Source organism: Lineus longissimus, chromosome 2 (assembly GCF_910592395.1).
Source record: "Lineus longissimus chromosome 2, tnLinLong1.2, whole genome shotgun sequence".
NCBI lineage: Eukaryota > Metazoa > Nemertea > Pilidiophora > Heteronemertea > Lineidae > Lineus > Lineus longissimus.
The window spans coordinates 4,889,190-4,909,034 of NC_088309.1; the positions used below are offsets into that span (position 1 = coordinate 4,889,190).

Genomic DNA, 19,845 nt, shown 5'->3' on the forward strand with positions numbered 1-19,845 from the left:
GTAGTAAGTGGAACTGAAAGTTTTGGACGCAGATTTCAGTTCCATTTTCTGCCGCGAGACAGCGCTATTGTCGCCCAAAGCCAATTTCACACTGTTGGGTTTTTCATCATGCCTTTTTTAAGGTAATCAGTATGAAATTAAGGAAATTTGATAGAAATAATGCCTTTAGTTTTCAAAACAGATTCAGCACTGCCAGAAGCCATCTCATCTTCCCACACGAATGACCGCAAATATGATTGTCTGATGGGATCACAAACGAATAGCTATTTGACTAGCTCTGCTGACTCTGTCAGCTGAGCTAAAAAAAGAAATACAAACTAATCTTCTTGATGATATCAAAATATATTTGATGAGCAGGTCTGCAGGAGTATTGTATGATATAAAACTGTGAAATATAAATCACATTGCAAGGATAAAAATATCCAATTATAGTTTATTCAAATTGATTCTTTATCTTTTCTCAAAATCAAATTCCTAGTTCAACAAAATTTTTATTCCCTCTTTTCAATTTTAATCATAAAATCGATAAAAAATATATCTGAATAGAGAATTTGGCAATTAACATTAAAATTATGCATCAAACTAAATTAAAACTTATTCAAACTGAATTCAAGCCTTTGTAAGAAATGTAACCTGTTTTTTACACATACACAGTGATAATGCTCTACCTGTACACTAATAAGCAAGAAAACTTCCTGCAATCCTGGTGGCCTGATGTAATCTTTGACCTACGAACACCTGTAGTGGGTTTTAACTTATTTGTTCTCTCGTAGCAGGCAACTCCAATACAAGTAGTAAAATAGTCATTTTCATATATATTGTGTCCTAGGGAAGTAAACAAAGTGTCCATGAGACTTTGAGAGTATTGCCTAACAAATAGTCTTGAATATCGTACCATACTGGAATAGCAATATCACATATCAAATGCCTTCTTTTTTTCTATCATTATATACAATCATTCATTCATTAAATTTGTCAGTTAAAGGAACTCCACTGTTAAAAGGACACAACCGAGAGGAGATACATATATACATGTAGGTTAAACTTTTGATCTGCCCACAATTGTTCACTCAAATCGAAATGAGCTCTGTGAAACCATTCGCAAATTAACACAATCAGGAATTTGGCCTGGGGACATCCAATCAGCTATTGACCAATCAGAAGAACCCTATAAATGGGGGAAAATGTCTCAAGGATTTTTGTGAGGGCCAGAGAAGGGAACGTTATAATCCCTGATTTCCTCAGCATGAGTCACTGGAAACGCGCAAATAAAAAGATTAAGCTCATACAAACTTCAATGACAATTTAACATACATGTAAATAAAAGTAATCATACAATATTCTGGTTATTGAAGTATAATGCATTTAACAGAATGGAGCATTGTCAATATATTCATAATTTGCTTGACTAACAAGAGGTATCACACAAACAAAATTACATTGACAAGTTTTTGAGCACCATTTCTAAAATGAGCACTTTTCTTGAATAATCACTGTTTGGCTAAATAAAGTTTTGATTAATGTCTCAAACCATTATCCTCATTTTCTTGTAAATGAGAAGCACCAGACGAAATATTCTGTAATATCACATCTTCAAATACGTAAAAAAATACTGACTCCGACTCCACTGAGAGAAACATAGCCAAAAATCATTCTATACCTACAATAATGGATTGAGTGAACTATGAAATACTGTTGGTAATCAAACTACATGGAACAAGCCTAATAAACTTCACTGCTTGACATTGACTAGACAACAATGGTCCAACAAGCTAGACAATCATGTAGACAATGTAAATAGATAATAATACTGTCACTGTTTCCTGTCATAGTAAGCTCACAAATGCAAGTACCGGTACCGTTTTACACTCACCTAATAGCTAACCCAATCAACTGTCCAATGTACCCACAAAAACTGTACAATTCACAGGCATGGTCAAGTCATAAGATTCCATGTCCAGCAACCAGTGAAAAGATACATGCACGAGTAGGTGTAAAAATCAATAACACTCGTAGCACCTATTTTTTACTGCTTTTTGGATTGTCATTGTCAGACTGGCCTGTCATCAAGTCCATCAATACTATAAAAAGCTGGACTTCATTCTGAATCATCTCTCTCTCATACGTTTTGTTTGCCATCGTGGTAGATATAATCGGTAACTGAAGTTGGCACGTTATAGTAGATATTACCACGCTCTTTGGTTTGTTTCTGCTGCTTCTTCTCCAGGTTCGTGATCATTGCCTTGATATCTCGAGCGATATCTTCAAATGTAGGACGATCTTCAGGATTCCTTGACCAACACTCCATCATGATGTCGTACCTGAAAGTATTGAGAATAGCAATCTTTAAAATCTTTAAAAACAGGTCATTGTAAAACAGCATATTATTACATGTAGGTCTGGCCTAAACCAAAACCAATTACTTCATTAATTTGAATGAAGTATCGGTTTTTGATTTAACTTACAGAGGAGCAGGGCAGAATGAAGGCTGTGGCAGACGCCGTCCTTGTCTAAGGTATCTCAAGATATCCCAGTTATCGACCTCGGGGTATGGTGTCACCCCTCGTGTCAGCAACTCCCACATTACGATACCAAATGCCCACTGTAATAAGAAACACAATGAAATTTAATAACAGTCATTACATGTATAAGAATATGATAATTGTTACTATTTCCGCTGTTTTTAAGCTCTGGTAATCAAGAGTGAGTCATTCAGGATGTGTTCTGTCATGAGGTCAGAAGCCATATAATACCGATATCAAAGTCAAGCAGACAGAGTCCTATTTACTACTTCAAAGCACTAGAGTCCATTTCTTTTAAAATGTGGTACATGTAGATAGTGTTATAAAGATAGAAAATTAAAAATAAGACCAAAAGTTATCCATTTCAGGTCCTTACCACATCGGATTTTGTACTGAATGCATTCTTCTCAAATGATTCTATCGCCATCCATTTCACAGGCAGCCTCATCTTCTGGTCACTGGACTTGTAGTACGATTGTTCATAAATATCTCTCGCTAAGCCAAAGTCGGCCACCTTCACCACATTGTTGTCACCCAACCTAAAATATTGGCAAGATCAGGTTTGATATCATGTCTTCAGAGGGGCAGCATCTAACAATTCAGATGACAGACTTGCCTCGAGATGACCAACTAGGCCAAGGAAATGTGTTGATATTCAAGGGTCTCCATGACTGATGGGCGCTTCAATAATTGAATGAAGTCATCAGCTCTTACACTCAACTTACATGCAGTTCCTTGCAGCCAGATCACGATGCACAAACTTCAGTTGGGAGAGATAGTTCATTCCAGAAGCAATACTGATGCCAAAGTCAATCAGATCTTTAACAGTAGGATTCTGTAAAGAATAAGTTATGTTCAGAGTTCTGAGACAAGTAAAACAGTACCATTGTGACTCCCTTTTTGGTGCCAAATATGAACCTGTGATTCTTGCTTTGACCAGGCATATAAAATGTTATATACAACGCAAGTGTGTTTGAGATTCCAGATACAGTAAAGAGAAAGTTTTCGAAGTTTGACAAGTCAGACAGGAGCTCGGTACGCCTTCTCTTACCACTACACCACCAGACTCCAGGTGATGTTGCAGGAGAAAATTGTCCTTTAACATACACTGTCTTCACAATAGAGAGTTCCACAGTAGAGAGTTACTTAATCCCAAGTTTCATATCAACTACTAAAGGGAAACTTTTTATAATGGAACTTACATTCTTTTCGTTCCTGATAAAAGAGAGCAGATCACCATGAGCCATGAATGGCAGTACAACTAACGGCGTGCCATCTTCTTCAATGCAAACACCAATCAGCTGGAGAACATTCTGATGGTGGAAATCTTTCATGATCAATGCTTCCTTTAAAAAGCCGCCGACGTCCTGTTCCTCGTCAGCAGAGCCTAGAGAAACATCAAGAATATCAAAATCTCTTGCACCTATTAAGGAAAGCACGTGCCTACTTCACGTAGCCAAGGATGCCCCCTGAACCATTGGGTTGATTGGGTTGATTGAGAGTGACTTTTTTCTGATCAGACAGAGGAGATTCGATGTTAATTGTTATTCTTCTCAACACAAAGAAGATAATGAGATGTTAACCAAACAGCCTAAAATTGTCTTATCATTTTTCTAATGCACAATTATAAAAAAAAATTTATCCTTATTACGCACAAACTGTCCCAATCAGAGACAGCAGAAAATGAACACAATGGTGCAGCCCTCGAACATGTGCTGAGGCCTTGAGCCTTTTTGAAAAATGTCATATAACTTACGGTGCTATTCACCAAGTTAACTCAAAACATAATACAGTCTCCTTTGAAAAAGATCATTGCTTATGATACTTTTAACTCACTCTTCATTGTCTTGACAGCAACTGTTCGGTCTTCTTTGTTGCCATCTTCATACAAGTAACCCTTCATCACGCATCCAAAGTGACCTGCAATTAAAACCAGACTATCACAAATAACAATCACTCAAACACAGATCGAAGCATCATTTTCTCGGAAATTGAGTAAATCTGATAGGTATATCATGCTTTCCAATGTAAATCGAAGACACTCGTACCTTCTCCAATGACATCTTCAATATGCAAGTCCTCCGGCTTTATCAATATGGACTCAATCAGCATACTTGTGACTTCATCCAGCTCATATTTCTTCCTGGCTGATCCAGCGGCTTTATTTGGAGTGATGTAATCTGGAAAACAATCAAATAACTTCAGCTTGATTTTCCACAGAAGGATCGAGTTTTAAACTAATTAAAACCAGTGATCATCTTTACATGAATTGTTTATTTCTTCACAAACTCAGTCAGGTCACAATTAGAAAGACATCATCAATGCTCTTTTACCCACTCCCCAATACCAATACAAAGTACCAAAGAAATACTGTGAATTCTTATATCTTTTGTGAAAGGGGGTAAAAATCACAAACATAAGGGGCCCGACAAATGTTAAAATCATTAGTTTTATCACAAGAAAATGCATCCATTGGCAGAAATAAATGAAAGTAAAATCTGAAATGGATGTTCTCACAAACACATAGAGGAGCAGAAAAGGGGGTTACAGAAGTCTTCAGATGAGTAAGTCTGTTAAATGACACCAAAAATTGTAGTTCGCCATTACTGATGTTTACATGTATACCAAAGTTAGATTGTTTGGGCAAACAACACTGCCGTTCATTACTGTAGTCACAGTGAGTGTTTTAAATGACCCAGAAACTTCTGCCACAAAAATACACCTACCATTATCATCACCACCTGACCTTGTGAACATGACTCTTTCTTCTCGCGTAGAATACCCAGCACCACCAGACGGCGTCCTCTTCTTCTTATACTTCTTCCGCCTCAGTACCAGGACCAAGACGACGATCATGATTATCAGGAGGAGGAGGATGATGACGATGATGATGATGGCCCAAACAGGAAGAGGCAATGTCACTGAATTATCCACATATTTCACTGCTCCAATATCATATTGCAAATTGCCAACATATACCTGGAAATAAACACAGATTGAGAGAAGATGTACGATGCTATACAGGGAGTGAAACAATTCATTTTGAGTGCTGTGTGTTACATACAGCCATAGACTTGCTCACGAACTTCATAATTTTTTCTTTACTATTTGGCGGCGGAAACTATTAAAGTACACAATAAAGTAAAGATGACTACGCAGCCCAAAAAAATGACATAACTTATACATGTACTTCCTCAAAAAGTTATATCAAATGAAAATGGACAGAACTGGACCAGTTGCAGTTGTTCTCGGTAAAAAGGGGTACGTTCTGTCTAGAAGCGAGCTTCCAGTACTACACCATTACACTGAGCATCAAAAACCTACCTCAACTTTGCGATTTGGTTCATTCTCACTAATGGTCTGGGGTTTATTCTGTGGCGTACACTTCAGAAGCACATCACTCAGTTCTGTAACATTACAGCCATGATTACCTAGAACTACCGCAACATCATCTTTGGTGTTTGCTGTGGTCAGATCTCTACCCTGAAAATACGAATTACAACATGAAATGAATGAAACAAAACAAAATGAACTATCAATCAACTTAAACTGATAGAGACAAGTATATGTCACTATGTAAGCACTTTTATTCAATTTCATTTCATATGAAGTCTATCTTTATTTTTTGTTTATTCTCATAAGTTGATTCAATTCAATGACCCACTGGCCAGGACAGGAAAAATACAGCCTATGAGTGTTGCCACTGCATGAAGCTGCATCAGTTTCCCTTTAAACGCTGTACTCAATCAAAGATTGAATTAAAGTTTATTACCTGGATTTGTAGATGTGTCTCAGAATCCAAATCAAATAAACGTGTCTCCTTGAACTTGAAGAAAACAGGATCAGGGAAATACATCATCTGACTTATACTAGGATTAGATGAGGCTAAATCACGCAACTTGGCTACACCATCCATGAGGAGCCAAATGCTACCCATCAGAGGTCTGGTGTCATTCGGTTTTTTCACTTTTGGACTCGGGCACACCATGACTTCACCAGTTGATTCTGCTGTGCAATGCTGGAAATGAAAAGATGAGGCAGTATTAAGTAACAAGTGCAAGAGTGATTGATGACCCAATCATATCGTGTTGGTCTGGTCTCTTATCGTCCCATTTCACATCGAGAGATTCCCTTTGAATTGGGAGGGTTTACAGTTTTTGATTTCATGCCAGTCGTCAGAATATAACAGAGTAACTTCCTGTATGATTGGCAAAATCAGTGTCCAATAGAGAAAGGGTGCTCAATCTGGAGATCAAGAGAGGTGAGTTACCTTCATATGACAGTAAAAAAGAGATACATACGGAGAGAAATGACTGGACATCAGGCTCTCCATCTGGTTTCAGCTCATTCATCAAGATCCCCAACCTTGGATCCTGCACCACATCAAGATACTTTCCCTTGACTGTTATATCTCGTCCACCACTGAAATATATAAATATATCATTATTTATCAATCAAGAAACTGATAGATTTCTTGTACGGTAATCACCACACACACACATTTCTACATCAACCTGCCCTGGCATAGGGTCAGGTATAACGAACAACAGAATGATATAATATAAGCATCTGAGAGTCAAAATAGCCATTTACCTCAATAGTTGACTGTTGACACTAGGTCCACCTTTTTAAAGTGACATGGACAAGGAGAAATCACCAATACTTGTTTGGCATTACTCTCACCTAATCATACTTTCTCTTGGGAAAATGTCATACACCTCTGGATCAGCTGTGTAGCTGAAGACGAAACCAGTTTTAATGGTGGCGCCATCTATCTTGATCCTGATTGGTAATGTGTCCATCACTGGCGCGGCTGATCGCTTGACAATGGTCGGCAATCCAGTGTTATTGATCCATTTCTGAGTGGCACATACAATATGAGTAGAATTTGAGGCCTCTCTGAAACATGAATATTAAGATAAGTTACTGTTTGAAGATCGCTGCGACAGAAATCATGTGAGATCTTTTTTTGAGTCATATTTAACACCTCTACAGAAACGTGGCACTTCTTTTTTGGTGCATTGACAAGTGGCTCATGGAGAACAATTGCTGCAAATCAAACTGTGCCTGACATCAAAACTGGAGGAACAGTATCACCAATACCCAAGTGGAAAAGTATTTCTTCGTAAAAAATAGAATACTGACAAACAGTCAAACGAAGGTCTTACCTGATTTGCTTACAAGTGTTCTCCCCGATAAAAACTTGAATGATGGAGCCAATATCCAACATGTGTCCAGTGATGGTGATGTTAGTGTTTCCTGACATTGGCCCGTGGGGTGGATGGACACCAGTCACAGCAGGTTCCTGAAAAAAGAGTCAATTTACAACCTGACCATTGAACAAGATATAAGTATTGAACTTGCTGCAAGTTATATTGACACAATGATTGCATTTGAGAGACTCATAGGTAGGCACGATGGACTGTTTTGAGGCTGTACCTGTCAACGACTGATTTCGAGTAAGCTTGTTTTAAAGGCAACCTCCAATACAGTCACTGAGGCAAGTATTTATCATGGATGACAGGCAGATGACAAATTCTTTTAATGAAATCAAAATCAAGTAGCAGTAACAGAATGATCATAATTATGAAATCGCATACCTGGTACAGAAACCTCTTAACTCCATTTGATATCATCTCAGATGAGGATATCCTCCCTTCAATGATGTAACTAAAGACAGTCTTTGTGCGATCAATCACCTCCATTTTGATGTCCCCCTCAAATGGATGTTTAACAGCACCTGTAATGCATGACACCCTGGAACAAATACAGTTAACTTTAACTAATGAGTGGATAGCGGAAGACAGTCCTAAAATAACCAGATAGTTACATGATTTTAATAAAATTTCATCCTTTCTGCAAACTCAAATCCTGGTGAATTTCAAATAACTTTTCAAACTTTCAAAACCTCATGGTAAATTTCAAAGATATTCTGAAGTAAGGTGGAACACGTGACTTCTGCTCCCCTTCTTGGATCCCTGCGCTTGCAGACTATCATTAAATCACATAATAAGGTAACACACTTACTCTCTGTTGCTCTTGGACTGCACTGCACACACAACGCCGCCAATTTCAATACTAATCTTTGCCTCATAACCGAAGCTGTTACCACGTATCACAAGCTCAGTACCTCCTTGGAACGGACCGGCTTTTGGTGTGAACTACAAGCCCCCAAGCAAAGCAGGACAAGAAAAAAACGAAAATACGAATAAAACAAACATCAAAAGCATGCAATTAGCAAACAAAAGTAGTTACAGTCAAGCCAAATTTGGCTTGTGTTAAGCTAATAAATTAGTGCATGCATGCTGCAATGTATAGAGACATTAGTAACATCACTATTCAGATCAAAAAGAACAGCTGGAATAGTTGGATGATTTTGTTTGTCTGACTGCCGTCCCTGTCCACATAATCAGGAGGTCATGGGTTCAACCTTTGGCAGGATCACCCCCACCTTGTGCAACCTGTATCTCTCAAAATAACAAAAATGTAGGTTACTGCGTTCTTGCAGTGACCCCTTCAATAATGCATTGGAAAGATTTCCGAGCAATTTGATTTGAAGTAAAATGGGGTTTTGTCACAATGCCATACAACATGCACATGCAGTTCTTAACAAAGGGAGTCATTTTCCGACAAGTGCAGTCTCTCCACAAACCAACATTCCTTTTTTTGATGAATTTTCTGTGTAGCAACCTATCTCTTCTTTAAAAAGATAATATCCCGACCACAAATATATTACGATTCTTTGGTTAGACACAGCTGCACACACGAGCACTCATCTACATGCCCCCTGCCCTTGAATGTTACTGATTAACAGACCTGGGCCCTGTTGTTCAAAAGCGCAGAATACATGTTCTCTGAATGATCATGTTAGGTTGAAGACGTTATTACTTTCAGTAAATCCCAGTAGAATCTTTAATGTCGAGATTAACAACTCTGTTAAAAACAATTCGCTTTTGAACAACCAAGTCCAGGTGCTTAGCCTCAAGTTCTGCAGTAGTTAACTCCTAAACTGTGAATGTTGCAGATGTTTAGTAAAAGACGCACAAAATAACAAAACAAAAACTGTGTGAAATTGAAAGCACCAAACAAAACACGTAACATGCAGAGAAACTAAAATTTCACTTACGTCATACATGACAGGCTTACAGCTGTCTGTTGACCAATCAGCTCTGAGTCCAGTAGCTGCGCATTGTTCTTCAGTCGTACATTTGCCACGGCACCAGCCGCAATGGAGGGGATCTCCCGATGTTACACATATCGAACACTCATTGTAAATGCCACAACTATGAACAGGGAACTTCACGACCTGATGAGAACAGGACTAAAATGCATAAATATTTGGGAAACCCTGCAAAAACTATGAGAAATATCTGAGAACCATTGTGCTGGAGACGTTCATTATGACTCTGTTAGTTCTACCACACTACGCACTGTGTATACAATAATTATAGTTTTCAATGACGACAGTTTGGTCATGGAGAACCTCCCTCCTATTAGCTATTGCCTCCTAGCCAAGTGCATGAAACATCCACTCGTGCCATATGTGGAGAAGGGATCACACTAGGCGTTTGCAGCGAGTCATTATTTAAACAATTCATGGTTGGACTAAAACTAAACCTCACCTTTCTCGTCGATAGGAAATAAACCGATTCCTCCTTGCTGTCAACAACAAGACTTCTGCCGATTGGTTCGTTAGATGAAACGTCAAGGGGTATATTTGCATAAGGTTTACTCTGGGTACCATTTAGGATCAGCTGGACAAAAAGAAATGAATTGGGCTCGTTATCAAGTTTAGGGAAAAAGCACTGGAGATCTAATCCACTTCACAGAGGATGGGCAACTATGGTGCCACGTAATCAACAGTACATGGTCGCCCCAATGGCCGCATGGCTGTCAGACAGATAGATAGGTAGATAGATAGATAGGTAGATAGATTAAGTTTAGCCTCATGGCAAGAAGGGTGATCGAACCACTAAATTTTTCTATGGTATGTTTTTTACAGTTTTAAAGGTACAACTACACTACAGACAAGATTTAGGAGGCCCATCAATGTCAGAGAGCACGTACAATAGAAAGTCCCATGCCTACACACCCTCGCATAAACTAGTCGTTTTCAACATGAGGTAGCAGTGAAAAAGCCCTGATTCTCAGGATGAGGCCTAGATAGAGGCCTACTTTATATTGTTTTGAAAGGAAAATAATATGAAAATAGTGAAGGGTAAACTGGAAAATGGCATCATCTATAATAACAGTTTTAATAAAGCCATGAGAACTCTCATTACAATGTATCATTTCAATCAATTGATATTAACTCCATATGACCCAGATCCCATGGTAATTTCATAGTAACAATGACTAATTATTTTCAAGACATAATTAAAATCATCAATTACTCTTATCTCAGTTCCTCAAGAGTTAACCCTTCCAGTAAAGGAAGACTTATTTCAGTGTTGCAATACATGTAGCTGTTTTTGCCCAAACTTGTTGTCACACAACTGACATGTATGTTGTAATATTGGTGCGTCGACATTTTGTCAACCAATAAAGCTTGTCACGGGGGATGAATATCTGGCGGTAACCGAGTAATTTCGGTGTTAATTTATATTTGTGTTCCATTAAAATTTACATTGACAAGTGACCCTTTTGAGATCATTTCAGTTAGAGTTCTGTTGGCGCAGCAGTTTTCCTTGATACTGTCCACGCTTACAGACGTAAAGGTCATACATGGTAGGCATATGACAATGGAGTATGCACTACACAATTGTTCTAATCTGTATACAATAATCCAGTAGGCCAGCATGACAGAGCTGCTAATTGGTCATTTAAAAAAATATTGCTACTGCCATTGACTGAACCAAATACATGATATAGAGAACAAAGTGAACTTAAAATTACCCACAGAGATGTACATGTATACACACTCCAGTTTCACCAATCTAATACCAGTTGATCAATTGCTACATAAACAAAAAAAGTCCAGCCAGAATATGAGACATGGCCATCAGGCAACTGAGTATCCCCAACTCATTGTCCAAATTGAACATGTTTAATGGATTGAACGACCACATGCATCAAAATATCCAGCTTGAATTTAATAGAACTGATCTTAGATCGGTGAAAGTAGAGTAAATGAATGATCCCTCTTAGAGATCCCATTGTGATGTGTACATTCTGGTATATCCTGTCTGGTAAATGAAGGATGTCATGATATTACTCAAGTTCTCAAAATCCAAGTGAAGTCACTTCCATCCACTTTAATGATCTAATAATATTGGGGATGTGACCTGAATAAATCTGTCCAAAAACTTAATTCAGTATTTCCTGGTCAGCACTCTATACTAGTTATTGTATGCATTCTAAGATCTTGAATTGAAAGTCTCCATGCCACAAACTTTTTCACCTAAACATACGTTTCATGTCCTCTTTGGCGTTTCTGCACTCAAGTACTTTGACCTGGACTTCCCTTGCCCTTACCTTCAGCATCTTTCCTTGGCTGGTTCCAAGGACTCCCACAGTCAAAGTCTTAGTAACTGGTGGATATGTCACAACAGCAATGGCAGTCAGAAACTGTGAAGTTTCTACTTTAACATTTGAGGCAATCGCTCGGACACCTCCAATGGCTTTGTTCTTTGAATTCCCACAGAATCTTCGATCGTTTCTTATCACATTGTACAGGTTGTTCTGAAAATCAGAAAAGAAACAAATCAGGCATTCTCCTCATCTTGTTCTCATATAGTGATAGGATGCAAAGTCCATGCATTCCCCTATCTTCCATTACCTTGGCATGCACCTGAGGTTCCTTGCTTGGTGTCATATCAATGTTTTCTTTATGAAGTGTGCATGTGTTTCTTTTGTGGATATGTCATTTCAATCTACAAGAATTCTGATGTGAACTTAGAACATTAGAAAGAAGCCAAACAGTCCACCTAATACCAGGACAAATTCCTTCAAGACACAAAAAAATGTGCTAAGACATGTATGGCAGAAGGATTTTCAGTTATATATTACAAAGTGTAGAATGCAATAGGAATACTAAGGATTTCTTGAATAGAAACATTACTACTTGATAACTCACATCAATTTTGCAACTTTCATACTTCTCAATCCACTTTAGTATCCGTCCTCGTCCAGTGTAGCAACCAGCCTGTGCATCTTGGAATTCTATTTCGATTTTACTCATTGTGTAGCCGCAGATCACTGAACCTCGACCAGGGTCTGGGACCTGTCCCTTTGAACTATTTCGACCAAACGTCACAAATAATGTTTTGTCTTTACTTCCTGTCTTTTGGACCAAATCTGCACCAGGGTCACCAAGATATGCTGCAGTCGCCACATTATAATCCTCGCCTGTACTAGGACTAGAACATGATAATGGAACCTCTGTATAAGAAATGAATTCCCGATCACAGGCACAGATGCGAATAAGAGTGGTATAATACTCCTCCATATCTTCCAAGTCATGTTGAACAGCAAGGAAATAAATAAACCCTGCATTTTCAAATCCATGAATGTAATTCACAATGAAAGAACTTCTGTAATCTTTATGAATATCAACTCCTGAGTACTTGCTGAATGCAGCATTCATTCCGAGGTACTGCAAATAGAAGCCTTGATCTACTGCAGATCTTAAACGCCTGGATGAAATTGCTTTTGGGAAAAAGTCATTTGGTCTAGAGTCATATGTCATGGCAACAAAGAATGCGGTGAGAGTGATATTATAGGTTTTGTTATCTGTATTACATACCCATGGAGCAAAGAAGCCAATACTAGCAAGACTTCCTCCTGCAAGATTAGAAAGAATCTTCCCATCAAATACTGATGCGTTTGTAATATTCTTCACGCTGTGTCGGGTACACAAACCCTGGTGGACAGATCCGCAAAAGAGCAAAGACCCTGTTTTGTCATCAGTTGCGAGAATCTTTGGGTCATTGTTCATGAGTTTTAAAGGTTTGCTACAAATTGCTGGCGGTGCGGGGCAATCTGGATTATTCCACTGAGGGCCAGTAACAAACTCCTCCACCAAAGACAAGTTGGCATCCAAGCGATAGAGTCGGTTTGTTCCAGCAACAAATATTTCATGATCAGTTTTTGATGTTTTGTCCATGGCAATTTTCTGGAAACTGAAGTCTTTCAAAGAGGTGTCGGCACTGAACTCAAATCTTGCCAAGACAGACACCACACAGCAGATGAAGATGAGAAGCAGCATCATGATTCTGAAACAGTCAATGATACAGTTATTGAAATGAAAATATTAAGCAATGCCTAGGTATGCCCCATATTTTACTGCATTATTACATCGCATTTTTAATCAAAACAAAATGACCTATACACGATTTACGAATATTGTACTGAACACAAGGTTTTTCAAACCATTTTCTGATCAAAAGTTGTTGTCATTAGCCAAATATACAAATAAAATACTACCATGACACTGACAAGGATCTTTAACGTGATGGCCCTGTATACAGCAAATTTTCTGATTGTTTTTTCTTCTTTTGAAAGTACTATTGTCCTCTAAAGGCCAGGGCCAAGGAGTTATCGTCTCCCCACTGATCTCATGATTTCTTTAGACTTAAAGGGGTTACGCCGTTACTGGTGGTCCAGTTAAATGGAAATCCACCATAAATACACAATGCCGTAGTGGTGCAGTTATTATGAATACAAATTTGTTTAAACTTGGTATTCATAGTATTTGTATAATGGGCTCTACAAAATGGCAATGTTGAAATTTATATTAGGCTTTGTGGATGAGATGTTCCACGTTTGCCCATAAACCATCAACGTGATAACACTCAATCAGAACAGAGTTTGACTCCACCTTTTCGGAGACACACTGTATATAGGCCTATTATCTATTTTAGTAGTATCAACATGAACATGAAAATATAACAACAGATTTAATTGGCTAAACAACACATAACAATAGGAAAAAGACATGCAAACTAACTGTTGATGCATGAAAATTTCAATGAATATTAGATAATCATTAAATTGACATCAAAGTTGTGAAAAAGCGTTGTTTGTCAACACTTTCTTCGTACGAAAACATGCACGGTGTTCACTTCCGGGTTATCCTTCGTTCTCGCTTGTTGGCTGATCATACTTGGTACCCCAATTCTGTGGTGAGGCCTCGTTTTGGGATTTGGAGTAAATGCGTCACTGGGGCGGAAGTCTATAAATAGATGGGGATGACCACGGTACATCAGCTGCACATTGTGTACATAGTGCATGGGTGGTGTAAAGTGAAAGATAGTCCCTCAAATCATAGAGTCCTTCACAAATATCTTAATTGTTTATTGCTTCTCAGGACCTGTATCATCTTGACAAGCCATAAACCATTCAATATGAACTCAAATTTGATTGTGGCCATCAGGAACCAAACTTGCCCCAGTGCCGAAATTAAAAATGTGTTAAGGAACGAAATCAGCGCCTCTAGTGTCAAGATTGCATCTGAACTTACGACCATAATGAACTTGTCGATATGAATTCATAGTCATACTGGTGAAAAACCATTCAATGTGAAAGTGATTTAGGTGATCTGAGAAATGTGGATTCATACTAATGATCGTAAACCATTCAGTGTGAATTCAATGTAAACCATACAACGATTGAGGTCATCTGATAGATTTGGATTCATACTGGTGATAACCCATTCAGTGCATCACATGCTGAACATCTCATTATTGGGTCACCAGTTTGTCGGTTTAAATGCATGACAATATTTAAAACAATACTAGTTGAATTGAAGTGTCGCAGAACAACCAAACTAGTAAAGAAGAAAAGCAAATTTAAATCGTTTTCTTTTGAATATTTATTGCTGTACATTCCAAGAATTATCCTCACATGGCAAAGAAATAAAATGCCCAATTTAACATCCTGCAGAATCAGGGGAATCGGGCGTTTCCAGTGATATACGACACAAATGGGCTGTCCTCATACGTTCACTTTGGAAACGCATTTTAAAATAGATGTTACGTCCTGTTTATGGGGCACGTCATCATCGCGTACATTTGGGAAAAACTACCTAACGAGACCTTTGACCTGGGAATTCCCCTGAGAAAAGGGATTTCCCAACATGAACCCAGTTTGGACTTCGCAATGAAAGGCTGAGTTAGAATTAGAATTAGAGAAGTACAGTAGATAATGTGTGGCCCTTGATGGGACCAGTGATGATAATAAAATTAATGTCAATGCCAGCAACATAGAGTAGAATACCGTAGAGGTAAGAAGAGATCCGGTCATGAAGTATGAACAGAAGACAGGTCATGAGGTCAGATGTTTGAGATATGAATGTTACCTTTTGTAGACATGTAGCCTGTAAAAATGATGTAGGCCTAGGCCTATAGCCTATGTATGTCCACATCACAGGATATGATAAAGAAAGGAAGGACACTTCCCTTCTTTGGATAATATCATGAAAATGCTCTCATAATTCATTAACATGATCTTGGCTATAAAGGCCATTTTTCAGAACTGCCACGGCCTCGGCCGGCTATGTCTGCTGCTTCTTCAATGCAATATGCAATGATTCCCATCGACCCAAACATCCCAGGCGCAGGCCAACTCAGGCAACTGCCATGTTCAGTTACGGTTGACCTTGACCGTGATTTGACCTGGATGGCTAATTTGATACCAGTTCTCCCTTGTCTGATGTCACAGAATCAACCCCTCAGCTGGGGTCCACCTCTGTCTTTGACGCTACATCATTCCGTCATTACTATAATTGGTTACTTGGTAAAGCAGTAAGCTTGATTTTTATTGATTGATTGATTGATTTTTCCCACTATTTCTTGTTGCAGACTGACATGACTGAAAGGTGACATGTCAATTCCAGATACCGTAACAAGAGATGAGAATCAGAAGAGGCCATCTGCTCCTGATGGAGGCTGGGGCTGGATGGTTGTCCTGGGTTGTGCTTTGGTCCATGTGCTAATTACTGGATTAGCCACCTCATATGGTCTGATTTATCAATACCTGATTGAGAGATTTGGAGGAAGTGCTGCACTTACCGCATCAATACATGGAGTCTCTAGTGCTCTCCGGTTTGGGCTAGGTAACATGGTTCTTCTGAATTGACCCAAAAGAAATCTGTAGGTCTGTACTAAAGAATTTCATAACAGCTGTCACTATAGGTCTCCACAGAAGCACTATAGGGTATTAAGTGGCTGCTGTCATTTCAGCACTCCTCGTGCTGAAATGACAGGGGTCACATCTGAGCTCGACCTGTGAAGGACAAAGCTGAGACCAGGCCGGTAAGGTTGAAACCCATGACCTTTTGATTGAAAGTTCAACAACATGGCCAATACACCACTGCACCCCACAATAATCTTGTCAGTGTGGATCTGCCTTGATTGAGCTGGGGAGAGCCACCCTCGACACAAGAAATCTTTTCATTCAAGCTGACATTGGACCTTCATCAACTTGAGATTGATGAGAAGTTAACAAACCTTCGTCCTATGAGTACAATGGGTTTTTTTGTACTAATATATGGATATTTTTCATTTGACTCTTCAGGGCCTGTGGCAAGCACAGCAGTCAATCGCATCTCTACTCGTAAAGTTGTGATTATTGGTTCCTTTGTTGTCTCCGTTGGCGTCATCCTTTGTGCGTTTCCTCCAAATGTCGAGTACATGTTTTTGACATGGACCGTCCTTGTTGGTGAGTAGATGATGTTTAATCTAAAGAATATCAATTGTGGTTGAAAGCAATATAGTACTCATAAGTCCTTTGCAGCAAGAGGTGACCATTCTATTCGATGTTCAACAAGTTTCTTCAGGAAACCAAAAGATATGAGACTTTTCATAGGTCTCCTGAGAGACAATCTGCCCATCAAGGAGCTCCTCATACAGCTGTGACTTCAGCCTAGTAGACTTGGGTTTGAATCCTGGGTTTGAAGTTTTTTTAGTGGGATACCCCAACCAGGCAACTTTTTCGTCTTGCAGTATTTCTCAATTAGCTTCTACTAAGTCGTTGTACAGGTTTTTTATATTTATCTTTCTCCTTTGGTATTTTTAGTTCCCTAGCATGCTGATTTCCCACAGCCCAAATTTACAAGGCTAAACTCATACTTGCTGTCCTCATTGCAGGTGGCGGAGGCTGTTTCGTTATCATTCCAAGTATCATCCATGTTGGTCTCCACTTCAACAAGAGGAGGGCAGTCGCCAACGGAATCTCGACAGCAGGTGCTGGAGTTGGACAATTTGTATTTCCTCTGGTCTTTGTATTTCTACAGGAAAACTACGGGTATTTTGGTGCAATGCTGATTATGGGAGGGCTCTCACTCAATCTGGTAGTGGCGGGAGTATTATATCGACCTTTGGAGAACAAGGAAGTGGCGGTTGAAGAAAAGACTGTTTTTTTGCCAAATGCTTCCGATGATTCAAATACTGCTCAATCTGTTACCTGTGATAAGGATCTAGTGGACGAAGGTGGTGAAAGTAATCTGATAGAGGCTTCTCAAATTGACAGCCAAAAAACTACAAGTCTTCTTGAAAATACTCTTAGTTTACATAAAAACGATGAAGCTCAGAATTTTATCAGTCAATCTGATTCTGAAAACATTTACAAAAGTGACAGTGATCTGGAGACAACAGCCAATTGTGGAAATGATCTCAAAACTACTGAGCTTTGCTCAAATGAAATAGACAGTGATATAGAAATTTCAAAGACATGTAGGTCTAGCAGTGATGTGAAAAATAGTCCTAGTGACAGCAAGGAGCAAAATTTTAAAATCAGTTGCAGTTCTTCTAATGAGGGTGATAGTCATTCTAACCGCTGCACCAAAGTGTGCTGCAGTTCAAAATCTAAGTCAGGAAAGAAAATTGTGGACTTCAGGCTCCTTAAAGAACCATCTTTCTTTTTCTTTTCACTCTGCCTAGCCTTTTGTACCATGGGTTATATGCTGATCAGGACGTTCATACCAGCCCTAGTTGAGTCGCGAGGTCACCCAAAAGCGTTATCTGCCCAGTTGTTGGCATACTCCGGAGGAGCAGACATGTGTGGCCGATTAAGTGCTGGATTCTTTTTTGATATGAAAAGAATCCGACCAGTTAGACGTTACTTATATAATGCTCTACCCTTCATTATTAGTATAATTGTGGGAGTATTCCCATCAGCTCAGGAACCCGGAGAATACATATGTATTTCTATCTTATTTGGATTCTTCATCGGAACATATGTTGCTCAAAGGCCGTCTATTCTTGCTGATCTTGTTGGAAATGACAGGTTTTCAGATGCTCTTGGACTGGCAATGTTCTTCAATGGAGGCGGCCTTCTGATTGGTCCATCAGTTGGAGGTGTGTATTACAAACTACAGTGGAACCTGCCTTTAACTTAAGGATACCCTTTCTGTCAAGAACACCGCAATTCATCCCAAAGTGGTCATTTCTACTGAATTCACCTCAGAAAACAGGACACCTCCCTATTAAAGACAGCATTTCTTAGTCCCAATGGTGTTCTTAATAGAGATGTTCAACTGTATTTGAATTTTGAGTTGTTTGAACAGGAGTACTGTACAGTACAGTACCTTATGCAATTTTGGTGTGTGGCACGTTGCTTTAGCTTGTGATCAACCAACTAGGCACTGTGAGTTGACATGCAATGTATCAGTACATCGATGAATCACTGCATCATCACACTGATGGTTGTACCAACAAAAATCTCTATGGTTGACCAACTGTGATTGACCATACATCAAATTATTTAAAATGGAGTGAAATCAAACTACAGTATGTCTCGTGTTGAAGTTCAATTCAGCAGACAAGCTGGCAAAGGAAGCCATGATTGACAAAAGTTGTCAGTTTTTGATGTTTGACGTTTGTTTTCTCCTTTCAGGTGCGCTACGTGATATGACAGGATACTACGACCCAGCCTACTACTTTGGTTCTTGTTGTCTTGCTGTGGGAGGCTCCATCTTTCTCTGTCAAAACATCATGTTCATTCGTCAGCAAAGGAGAATGATGGAACTGCCTTCAGTGAAGGATGCTGTTACAGAAGTTAGCGTATGATGACCACATGTGTGTAAACATAGTATTTTAAGTGAAAAGCTATTGCGCCATGTGGGCACAATGTCCCAAGGAAATTTCATCTTTGTTTGAGTTGGATATTTTGTCAGTATGTGTAGATGATTGTTATAATGATTGTATTAGTTTCTGGAATCAAATTCTAATCTCAGTTGTGATAGCGTGATAAAATTGTTGAATACAATGTAATGTTTGTGTTGATTCCTTAGTGAGCAATAAACATATATTTATAACATTCTGACTTCCGTCCGAGTGAAATGCTTTATGGAGCTATGGATTCGCCTGAATTCAATTGGGTAGGA

At 38.9% G+C, this 19,845-nt stretch overlaps 2 protein-coding genes across 3 annotated transcripts; one reads left to right on the forward strand and one right to left on the reverse strand.

Moving 5' to 3' along the window:
- Positions 1 to 332: 332 nt before the first annotated feature.
- Positions 333 to 14,597, reverse strand: LOC135502861 (hepatocyte growth factor receptor-like). Of its 2 annotated transcripts, none has more exons than XM_064796016.1 (20): positions 14,470 to 14,597; positions 12,598 to 13,735; positions 11,997 to 12,203; positions 10,145 to 10,276; positions 9,649 to 9,828; positions 8,550 to 8,683; positions 8,123 to 8,279; positions 7,691 to 7,827; positions 7,206 to 7,421; positions 6,824 to 6,944; positions 6,295 to 6,540; positions 5,847 to 6,005; positions 5,249 to 5,501; positions 4,571 to 4,702; positions 4,359 to 4,442; positions 3,725 to 3,909; positions 3,248 to 3,357; positions 2,899 to 3,061; positions 2,466 to 2,602; positions 333 to 2,321 (listed from the first exon to the last, which is right to left on the reverse strand). In XM_064796016.1, the coding sequence occupies exons 1-20, from the start codon at positions 14,478 to 14,480 to the stop codon at positions 2,120 to 2,122; spliced, it is 4,104 nt and encodes a 1,367-aa protein (XP_064652086.1). In that variant the 5' UTR covers positions 14,481 to 14,597; the 3' UTR covers positions 333 to 2,119. The 2 variants fall into 2 exon arrangements, with proteins under 2 accessions (XP_064652086.1, XP_064652095.1); XM_064796025.1 differs by having other exon boundaries at positions 14,564 to 14,595.
- Positions 14,598 to 15,606: 1,009 nt separating this feature from the next.
- Positions 15,607 to 19,754, forward strand: LOC135502900 (monocarboxylate transporter 9-like). Its single transcript, XM_064796091.1, has 5 exons — positions 15,607 to 15,744; positions 16,322 to 16,575; positions 17,037 to 17,180; positions 17,609 to 18,817; positions 19,356 to 19,754. Exons 2-5 carry the CDS (start codon positions 16,344 to 16,346, stop codon positions 19,526 to 19,528), a joined length of 1,758 nt encoding a protein of 585 aa, XP_064652161.1. The 5' UTR covers positions 15,607 to 15,744; positions 16,322 to 16,343; the 3' UTR covers positions 19,529 to 19,754.
- Positions 19,755 to 19,845: the final 91 nt, after the last annotated feature.